General features: G+C 37.7%; 1 protein-coding gene across 4 annotated transcripts in view; it reads left to right on the forward strand.

The window, feature by feature from the left end:
• isl1a (ISL LIM homeobox 1a) overlaps positions 1 to 8,581 on the forward strand; it is a 9,503-nt gene extending 922 nt beyond the window's left edge. The window contains exons 2-6 of one of the 4 annotated variants that reach the window (XM_065011247.1): positions 1 to 150; positions 1,065 to 1,324; positions 4,836 to 5,122; positions 5,617 to 5,805; positions 7,131 to 8,581. The exon at positions 1 to 150 is cut by the window's left edge and continues 40 nt beyond it. In XM_065011247.1, the coding sequence (XP_064867319.1) occupies positions 1 to 150; positions 1,065 to 1,324; positions 4,836 to 5,122; positions 5,617 to 5,805; positions 7,131 to 7,247 (1,003 nt within the window). In that variant the 3' untranslated portion in view covers positions 7,248 to 8,581. The remainder of the gene's footprint in view (positions 151 to 1,064; positions 1,325 to 4,835; positions 5,123 to 5,616; positions 5,806 to 7,130) is intronic. The other 3 variants (XM_065011249.1, XM_065011248.1, XM_065011250.1) reach the window with 3 other exon arrangements.
• The last annotated feature ends 2,814 nt before the right edge of the window (positions 8,582 to 11,395 follow it).

Below are 11,395 nucleotides of genomic sequence, written 5' to 3' on the forward strand. Positions count from 1 at the left end.
GATCCACGACCAGTACATTCTGCGGGTCTCTCCGGACCTCGAGTGGCACGCTGCCTGTTTGAAGTGTGCAGAGTGTAATCAGTATCTGGACGAGTCTTGTACCTGCTTTGTCCGAGACGGGAAAACCTACTGTAAAAGGGACTATGTCAGGTAAGAGCTGTTTGTTGTGAATTATCATAGTTGTTGAAAAGCATTGTTTATTACTCATTGACTCATTGACACGTTCACGTATTAACTGTCTATCGTATCATAACATACATGGTTATACATGGAACGGGAACATTTATTTACTAACGTATTTCAATGCTCGGGAAAACTATATTTTAAAGTAGGTAATATTTACATATTCTACTATTAAAATATATATATTTTATATTTTCAGACTACATGAGGTTAATATTGATGATTAGCATATTTGCAATTAACTGTTTATTATATTGTCCGTATAATCATAGACTACAGCAATAGACCACAACTGGGTTTTCTATTGAAAAATAAACAGATATATTGTTGAAACCACATCAGGACTGACACAGTTTTGACAGAACATGTTGACCACGTTTGCACATGCAATACAAAACATATTACAAACATATTACCAACATATTATTTAATGTAGCCTTACAGCAATATTTTGCAGCATTGATGACCATAAAGTGAGTCAATAGATCGATTTTAGATTGAATTTAGATTGTTTTTAATGATTTGTAGAGTTATCGCCTGTAATAATAATAATAATAATAATAATAATGGTATTATGAGTCTTCTAGGAATATTTAGAGTTATACTAGGTCTATATCTCTACGCTCATGATATTGGTTCCATTCTTTGTTTCTACAGAATAGGTCTGTGCTTTGTTTTAACTAATGTACTATTTTAAAACGGGTTTCAAGTCATCTCATGTGGTATAAACATAACTAAATATTAAGGCCTAACAATCCTGCTTCTGCTTGTTCTATTATGTCTGGTGTCCAGCCACAGCATTAGCCTAACAGTGGGCCTTGGTGCCTTGTGACACCGTTAGCTGACTCTAACCGGTCACCCAATCTCTCCTAACCCTCTAGGTTATACGGGATAAAGTGCGCTAAATGCAACATCGGTTTCAGCAAGAATGACTTCGTGATGAGAGCGCGCTCCAAGGTGTACCATATCGAGTGTTTTCGGTGTGTGGCCTGCAGCCGACAGCTCATCCCGGGGGACGAGTTCGCTCTGAGGGAGGATGGCTTGTTCTGCCGGGCCGACCATGACGTCGTGGAGCGGGCCACAATGGGCGTCGGAGACCCCCTCAGCCCCCTCCACCCGGCCAGACCTTTACAAATGGCAGGTAGGTTAACACTTTATATCAATGGCAGTGGTGTTGTTGTTGTTGTTGCTTTCAGTTGGCTTGTATATGTGTTGTTGGTGTTTGGCAATTATATTGATGTTTTATTAGTTGAAAAGTGTGTTTTCAGGCAACGGGCATTGGAATATTTGTGAATAGGGGCTGTTGATTTGGAGCACATAAAGACACAGATGAATGTATAGCATCGTCGATACAGACGTTTTTAAATTGGCCTACGTTTTCCAATGTCCGTAACACAATACCAACAAATATAAACAGATACCACGAAACGTTTCATTGGAGTATCTTGCCGTGATGTACCGAGTTTATTTCAACAGTAGGGGCTGCGTTTCAATGAAAACGTGTAGCTCTAAATGCATTCTGGAATCATCTGAATATGATATGCGCATCTATTGGCTAATGTAGTTGTTTCTATGTCATGAATATAGCCTACATTACCATTGGTTAATATAGTTGTATATATGTCATGAATATAGCCTACATTACCATTGGTTAATATAGTTGTATATATGTCATGAATATAGCCTACATTACCATTGGTTAATATAGTTGTTTCTATGTCATGAATATAGCCTACATTACCATTGGTTAATATAGTTGTATATATGTCATGAATATATATAGCCTATATTTCTATTGGTTAATATAGTTGTATATATGTCATGAATATATATAGCCTACATTACAATTGGTTAATATAGTTGTATATATGTCATGAATATATATAGCCTACATTACAATTGGTTAATATAGTTGTATATATGTCATGAATATATATAGCCTACATTACAATTGGTTAATATAGTTGTATATATGTCATGAATATATATAGCCTACATTACAATTGGTTAATATAGTTGTATATATGTCATGAATATATATAGCCTACATTACAATTGGTTAATATAGTTGTATATATGTCATGAATATATATAGCCTATATTTCTATTGGTTAATATAGTTGTATATATGTCATGAATATATATAGCCTACATTACAATTGGTTAATATAGTTGTATATATGTCATGAATATATATAGCCTACATTACAATTGGTTAATATAGTTGTATATATGTCATGAATATATATAGCCTACAGTACAATTGGTTAATATAGTTGTATATATGTCATGAATATATATAGCCTACATTACAATTGGTTAATATAGTTGTATATATGTCATGAATATATATAGCCTACATTACAATTGGTTAATATAGTTGTATATATGTCATGAATATATATAGCCTACATTACAATTGGTTAATATAGTTGTATATATGTCATGAATATATATAGCCTATATTTCTATTGGTTAATATAGTTGTATATATGTCATGAATATATATAGCCTACATTACAATTGGTTAATATAGTTGTATATATGTCATGAATATATATAGCCTACATTACAATTGGTTAATATAGTTGTATATATGTCATGAATATATATAGCCTACATTACAATTGGTTAATATAGTTGTATATATGTCATGAATATATATAGCCTACATTACAATTGGTTAATATAGTTGTATATATGTCATGAATATATATAGCCTACATTACAATTGGTTAATATAGTTGTATATATGTCATGAATATATATAGCCTATATTTCTATTGGTTAATATAGTTGTATATATGTCATGAATATATATAGCCTACATTTCTATTGGCTAATATAGTTGTATATATATGTCATGAATATATATAGCCTACATTTCTATTGGCTAATATAGTTGTATATATATGTCATGAATATATATAGCCTATATTTCTATTGGTTAATATAGTTGTATATATGTCATGAATATATATAGCCTACATTTCTATTGGCTAATATAGTTGTATATATATGTCATGAATATATATAGCCTATATTTCTATTGGTTAATATAGTTGTATATATGTCATGAATATATATAGCCTACATTTCTATTGGCTAATATAGTTGTATATATATGTCATGAATATATATATATATATATATATAGCCTACCTTACTTGATATAATAAGCGGCGCGACGTTATTGTGAATCACAATTGAGGATTGTATATATGTGATTATTATTGGGTCAATGGTGTGGTGTATGTCACTTATGAAATCATTCGCATTTGCGAGTTCTCTTTGTCAAGGTACCTTACAAGAGGGAGAATATCTGAGCAACGTCTTTCTTTACATAGTTCTAGCTGAATTATGAGGCCCTCCTAGGAATTCAGATATAAATGGCGTTTGTTTGTTTGACTTAAAAAAATAACAGTCTGTAGTTTACTTTATATAAAGATGAAATGATACATTCTGTTTGTGCTGAAGTTTAGGGGCCTACAGTCTAGATTAAATGTAACGTGTCACAATAATGATGTATTATTGTATTATGAGGTTTTTGGGTGAATTCTACAAGACAGTTAGTTGGCCACGCGCTTCAAATTGTCGGAATATACTATTTCCTCAGACTGCATACATGTTAGGCCTATGTGTAACCGATAGTCGCAGTTAGTGCTGAGGTTATAACCGGATTGGAAAACATACTACATAACCGGAAGCTCGGGCAGATGGCCACAGCAATATTTTAACGAGACTTCGTTCTTAATGAATTATTAAATCAAAAGGTATCGCACCAATCTAGTGAGAACCCTTTTCGACTTTATGTATCTATAAAAAATAAAAAATAAACTACGTATTTGACAGTCCACTCTTTCACATTTCCTGCGCCATGGTCCACGTTTAACGAAGAACATATTGACCCCCTTTTCCAATAGAGGTCATTTAGACATATATGCTAAAAGTGACAAGAACGCACTTTCACTAATAGTAAAAAAAAAATAAAATGAATGATAATATCAAAGGCTAATATCAAAGTTTATCAACGTATAGCCCATCCATGCGTAATACGGAAATGATGTTAGGTGTTCATTCAAAACCCCAGTGGTAGGCTATCTCTATAAACTACAATACATGACAATGCTCTTTCTCTGTTGTGGATTTTAATTTCATTTTAGACAGTATTAAATGGGAAACGGGGATACCTAATCAGTTGTACAACTGAATGCCTTCAACTGAAATGTGTCTTCCGCATTTAACCCAACCCCTCTGAATCAGAGAGGTGCGGGGGGCTGCCTTAATCGACATTCACGTCTTCGGCGCCCGGGGAACAGTGTGTTAACTGCCTTGCTCAGGGTAGAAAATGTAGGCCTAATAGAAGTTTGGACAACTGAAATGTGAACAGCAGTGATAATGATAGGTCAAGGATGGGGTTGGTTGATAGCTGTAGTAATAACATATTACCATAAGACCCGGATAACATCACGCTGAATGGATACTCCATACTAGGCGTCGTTCTGTAGGCTACCATGAGTTACTGTACTGGTATACTTTTGAGAGTGTACGTTTTTGTAATCTCAATTTTGGTGTACAACAGTGTCTTTATATACCCATGAAGTGCCGATAAATAATATTTATTCTGTATTTCCTCCTCTCTTTCTCAACAGCAGAACCAATATCAGCCAGACAGCCCGTGCTTCGACCGCACGTCCACAAACAACCGGAGAAGACCACACGCGTACGGACAGTTCTTAACGAAAAGCAACTCCACACGTTGCGGACCTGCTACAACGCAAACCCCCGACCCGACGCTCTGATGAAGGAGCAGCTAGTCGAGATGACCGGTCTCAGTCCCCGAGTCATCCGGGTCTGGTTCCAAAACAAGCGTTGCAAGGACAAGAAGAGGAGTATTCTGATGAAACAGTTACAGCAACATCAGCCCGACGACAAAACGGTGAGAACCCTGTCTGATCTTTATTTAAATAAAGGACTCAAAACAGTGGTGTTCTTATCGGTCCAAACGCTGGTAGCTGTTGTAACTGTTTCATTATAATACTTCTATTCTTGTCTGGTCATTTTGTTTTCATGAAATAATTGAGGGGAAAATAGAAACGGAGAAATGGTCGTATACGTCTGCCTATGGATGGATGCGTGAGATATATCCACATGCAGGCGTATAACTTCTCCCTTTTTTTCCACACACACACAACACACACACACACACACACACACACACACACACACACACACACACACACACACACACACACACACACACACACACACACACACACACACACACACACACACACACACACACACACACACACGTCTACATGATCGTTACGCTCAAACATTTCCATCATTTTCTAAATAGCTAACGTTGTTGTTGTTGTTGTTGTTGGGTCAATGTTGACGTGCTAATTTTAAACTTTATATGACGATCAGTTTCTCTGGGACTATCTGCAGAATATCCAGGGAATGACGGGCACACCGATGGTGGCGGCCAGCCCGGAGAGACACGACGGTGGTTTACAGGCTAACCCAGTGGAGGTGCAGAGTTACCAGCCGCCTTGGAAGGTCCTCAGTGACTTCGCGCTACAGAGTGACATGGATCAACCCGCGTTTCAACAACTGGTGAGTCCAGTTAGAGGCTGTAGTATAACACAACTGGTGAGTCCAGTTAGAGGCTGTACTATAACACAACTGGTGAGTCCAGTTAGAGGCTGTAGTATAACACAACTGGTGAGTCCAGTTAGAGGCTGTAGTATAACACAACTAGTGAGTCCAGTTAGAGGCTGTAGTATAACACAACTGGTGAGTCCAGTTAGAGGCTGTACTATAACACAACTTGTGAGTCCAGTTAGAGGCTGTAGTATAACACAACTGGTGAGTCCAGTTAGAGGCTGTACTATAACACAACTAGTGAGTCCAGTTAGAGGCTGTAGTATAACACAACTGGTGAGTCCAGTTAGAGTCTGTACTATAACACAACTAGTGAGTCCAGTTAGAGGCTGTACTATAACACAACTGGTGAGTCCAGTTAGAGGCTGTACTATAACACAACTAGTGAGTCCAGTTAGAGGCTGTACTATAACACAACTGGTGAGTCCAGTTAGAGGCTGTACTATAACACAAATAGTGAGTCCAGTTAGAGGCTGTACTATAACACAACTAGTGAGTCCAGTTAGAGGCTGTACTATAACACAACTGGTGAGTCCAGTTAGAGGCTGTACTATAACACAACTAGTGAGTCCAGTTAGAGGCTGTACTATAACACAAATAGTGAGTCCAGTTAGAGGCTGTACTATAACACAACTAGTGAGTCCAGTTAGAGGCTGTACTATAACACAACTAGTGAGTCCAGTTAGAGGCTGTACTATAACACAACAGGTGAGTCCAGTTAGAGGCTGTACTATAACACAACTGGTGAGTCCAGTTAGAGGCTGTACTATAACACAAATAGTGAGTCCAGTTAGAGGCTGTACTATAACACAACTAGTGAGTCCAGTTAGAGGCTGTACTAAAACACAACTAGTGAGTCCAGTTAGAGGCTGTACTATAACACAACTAGTGAGTCCAGTTAGAGGCTGTACTATAACACAACTAGTGAGTCCAGTTAGAGGCTGTACTATAACACAACTGGTGAGTCCAGTTAGAGGCTGTACTATAACACAACTAGTGAGTCCAGTTAGAGGCTGTACTATATTACTAAACTGTCTGTCTGGTAGACAGTGTGAACGAAATCACGAATAACGATTAGAGTAACATTAGAGTAAAGGTTAGGTTATTGTCATTTTAAGTTTATAATATTTTATATTATTTTCTGTAATTTAGGCTATTAATATGGGTCGTATTGAGGTCGATATGTGGATTTATTCTATTGTATTGTCTAAAATATTTGAATTAATATGTTGAATAATGTAATCTTATATATTACATTGTTCCTTTGTTTTGTTCAGGTCCATTTTTCGGAGGGAGGACCTGGATCCAACTCGACAGGGAGCGAAGTCGCCTCGATGTCATCCCAACTTCCAGACACACCCAACAGCATGGTCTCGAGCCCTATAGAGGCGTAGGGCCTCGAGGACCGACTGTAGACAACGTTAGACTATTGTCATATTTCTGACTGATGATGAAGTGATGCTAGTTGGGCAAAGGGGCGGACTGACTGAAAACTGAAAAAAAAAAAAATAACTCGGGGTTGAAAGAAACAAAATGTCACTCAATCTCTTGTTGATTTCAATCGAACTGAGAGATTAAAGAGCATCCTCCTCCCGCAACTGCACGAAGCCTCTTTAACGACGAAACAACCCCTTGGTTGTAGTTTTACACTGTGAAGACAATCATGGATTATTACCCCACCTAGATCTGTCCATATGTCCGTCATACGTCCGTCTGTCCACCCGCCGCAAAACAACCCTGGAGAAGAGGAAAGGAGAGGACAATGGAGCAGTCTATGGGCTCTATTCAATCTGTGTTGCTGAAGCGTTACATATTGCGCGATAGACATTTAAAGCTAATTTCCTATTTAGCTGACATATACAGCGATTAAAACGAATGCAGTCTCCGCTAACGCGGGGAACATTGCCTCTTTCAGTCACGCTGCAACGTTGAACCTCAGCTATACGGTTTGAATAGAGCCCAAGAAGAAATCCGTGTTTCCAGGAGCCGCGGAGAGAGCGCATCTGCCTGCACCATAAAGTGTCTGCGACTCATGCGTAGCGAGATCTGTAGATCTCACTACGTCAACCATGACTGGTGCTGCCCGTTGGTAACCCCTGGCAACAGTTTGACAAAAAAACATTTATAGTACTACACCACACATACACTCCTGGACCAACGGACCTCTAGGAAAAATATGAACTTTAATATTGCAGATGAAATCTGGTTCTACATTTGCACATTGTTGTGCATAATGTTTGAATATACAAACAAATGACTGGCTATTCTGTTTCTCTAAAATAACTTGACCTGAGATTCGCCTCCTGATAAGATGCCGTTTGGAAGGGATTGCAAATATTGTTATTGAATTATTTTGTTATTATCTCCTTGATAAAGCCCAAGTAAGGCCTACTTAAGCATTGCAACAAGGTATACCTCTATTTTGCCACAAGCTACGTGGGACTTTTATGTGTGAGTTTGTGTCCATTCAATAATATGTTTTTTTTCTTTCCCAAAGATGTGTATAAATTATAATGACCGTTTTTTTTTTCGTTTGTTCCTGTTAAACAAAATTATTTATTATTTATTGTTGAAAGACTTGCCACTTTTTTTTGTGTAACTTTCTTTACTGAAGTAAAAAAAGAAAAACGATTGTACCGTGGTCTCCGATTTATCTATCCTAGTTGTATGCGTCCTGTCCCTTTCTATATATTACTAATAAAACAACGCCATGTGTAGAAATGTATCTCCAGGATTATTTCACTAATATGAAGGCAGATACAGTGTGCATCTATCTTTGTCCTCGCGCTGAATTCATCCTGTTATTTTACACCTCCTTGGGACTATATTGCAATGTTCCGTGTTTACTTTGACTCGGTTAAAAATAACATTTGTGATAGCAGTTACTGAGCAATACGACGTCTATAATATAGTCTGCATCTCTCTTGGTCTTCGTTCTGCAATCATCCCATCATTTTACACCTGTTTTTGGCCTAGTGATTTCATATATATATATCATTAGAAGTATACTCGGTTTAGATGGAATGTATGAACGGCATTTAAAAACAACATGAACTTTTATAACAACATTCCATATAGACTACTGCGTGTTGGCTCAATGCTTCGATGATGTATGATAAAATGCCATGACAGAGCAGACGAAACGCAAGCTACAAGCTATCATAGTTAGTTACTGCTGTGAAAATGTGTTGGTTATATCATTCTGTGGGGCCTGTATAGGCTAGCTGTCCGTGTTGATGTGGCATATGACATTTGGCATTACGCATAAAAAGCAACTTACCCACTCCATACCCTTATACCTTAGACAGTTGCATTTATGTTTTAAATCCATGTCGCTGCTTTAAATGATTGATTATGAGCAAGTGACTGTACAATGGCGGGCCCCAAATGCATTTTAAAACTAAACTGGAACACATCTCATGGACACATAACTCTGACCTTGAGCCCTGGTAACTTGGTAAGCCTGGGCTACTCGGTAGGTGGAACCCGGGTTTGTAAGCGGGCAGAGATGCGCGCGTCTTTCCCCTCCGGTGACTGTAGTTAGCCTTTTATATTTGTTACACCTCCTAACATTAACAGAATATCTCAATCCGTTGAATACGTTTGAAGAACGGGCTATTATATAATAATCATTACAATTTACACTACAGTTTTGTCACTGTGCATGTGAAATTATATTACATTTTAAAATAACATTTGGACGTTGGCGATCAGATTTGATGGGATTTTTTATTTTTTTTGTAACATTTGGGGCGAATGATGTCAAATGATCACTAATATATCCATCTATTCAAAACGCATATTGTGACAAGTAGGTCTACAGTATCTACAAATATGTATCTAAAATGACACCTGTGACTACATGGTTATATGTCTTTCTTACATACAAATATAATTAAAATCAATTTTAAAAAATCAAATAGAAAGAAAAACTATCACTATCATTACTAAAATCCCAGACATGAAATAGAACCAAACATATTTTAAACTCCCTTTAAACACAAATTCAACTTCACTTCCAAAAGTTTATTGTATTGGACAATAGAACAACAGACTAGTGAATAGGATTGGGAAGGAACCCACCCAGTAGCTCACTATGCAGAATCACACTAGGCCCAACAAAGCCTCGACCGAGGTCTAACCTAGAAATGGCCATGAGAGAGTGTGTGTGTGTAGTGTGTGTGTAGTGTGTGTGTAGTATGTGTGTAGTGTGTGTGTGTTGTATGTGTGTGTGTAGTGTGTGTGTAGTATGTGTGTAGTGTGTGTGTAGTGTGTGTGTTGTATGTGTGTAGTGTGTGTGTGTGTAGTGTGTGTGAAGTGTTTGTGTAGTGTGTGTGTAGTGCGTGTGTAGTGTGTGTGTAGTGTGTGTGTAGTGTGTAGTATGTGTGTAGTGTGTGTGAAGTGTGTGTGTAGTGTGTGTGTGTGTGTAGTATGTGTGTAGTGTGTGTGTGTGTGTAGTATGTGTGTGTGTGGGGTGGGTGGGAGGGGGGGGGGGGTATAGAGCTTTATTGCCAGCCAGCCCTAGATAAACAACTGAAGCACAATTCCCTTGGGAGCAGGGAAACTAATAAGAAGATATAGAGAGAAGAATAGAGGTACCAGCTTCATAAAGAGAAGGAGAGAGGTACCAGCTTCATAAAGAGAAGAAGAGAGATACCAGCTTCATAAAGAGAAGAAGAGAGGTACCAGCTTCATAAAGAGAAGGAGAGAGGTACCAGCTTCATAAAGAGAAGGAGAGAGGTACCAGCTTCATAAAGAGAAGGAGAGAGGTACCAGCTTCATAAAGAGAAGGAGAGAGGTACCAGCTTCATAAAGAGAAGGAGAGAGGTACCAGCTTCATAAAGAGAAGGAGAGAGGTACCAGCTTCATAAAGAGAAGGAGAGAGGTATCAGCTTCATAAAGAGAAGAAGAGAGGTACCAGCATCATAAAGAGAAGGAGAGAGGTACCAGCTTCATAAAGAGAAGGAGAGAGGTATCAGCTTCATAAAGAGAAGAAGAGAGGTACCAGCATCATAAAGAGAAGAAGAGAGGTACCAGCTCAATAAAGGGCGCTCAAGACACTTTAAACCTGAACCCGTCCGTAACATTCTAATATTAGTGAACCCTTCAGTAACATTCTAATCTAAGTGAACCCTTCAGTAACATTCTAATATAAGTGAACCCTTCAGTAACATTCTAATATAAGTGAACCCTTCAGTAACATTCTTATATAAATGAACCCTTCAGTAACATTCTAATCTAAGTGAACCCTTCAGTAACATTCTAATATAAGTGAACCCTTCAGTAACATTCTAATATTAGTGAACCCTTCAGTAACATTCTAATCTAAGTGAACCCTTCAGTAACATTCTAATATAAGTGAACCCTTCAGTAACATTCTAATATAAGTGACCCCTTCAGTAACATTCTAATCTAAGTGAACCCTTCAGTAACATTCTAATCTAAGTGAACCCGTCAGTAACATTCTAATCTAAGTGAACCCTTCAGTAACATTCTAATCTAAGTGAACCCTTTAGTAACATTCTAATCTAAGTGAACCCTT

The sequence above is a fragment of the Oncorhynchus nerka genome, linkage group LG27, assembly GCF_034236695.1.
Source record: "Oncorhynchus nerka isolate Pitt River linkage group LG27, Oner_Uvic_2.0, whole genome shotgun sequence".
Lineage (NCBI taxonomy): Eukaryota > Metazoa > Chordata > Actinopteri > Salmoniformes > Salmonidae > Oncorhynchus > Oncorhynchus nerka.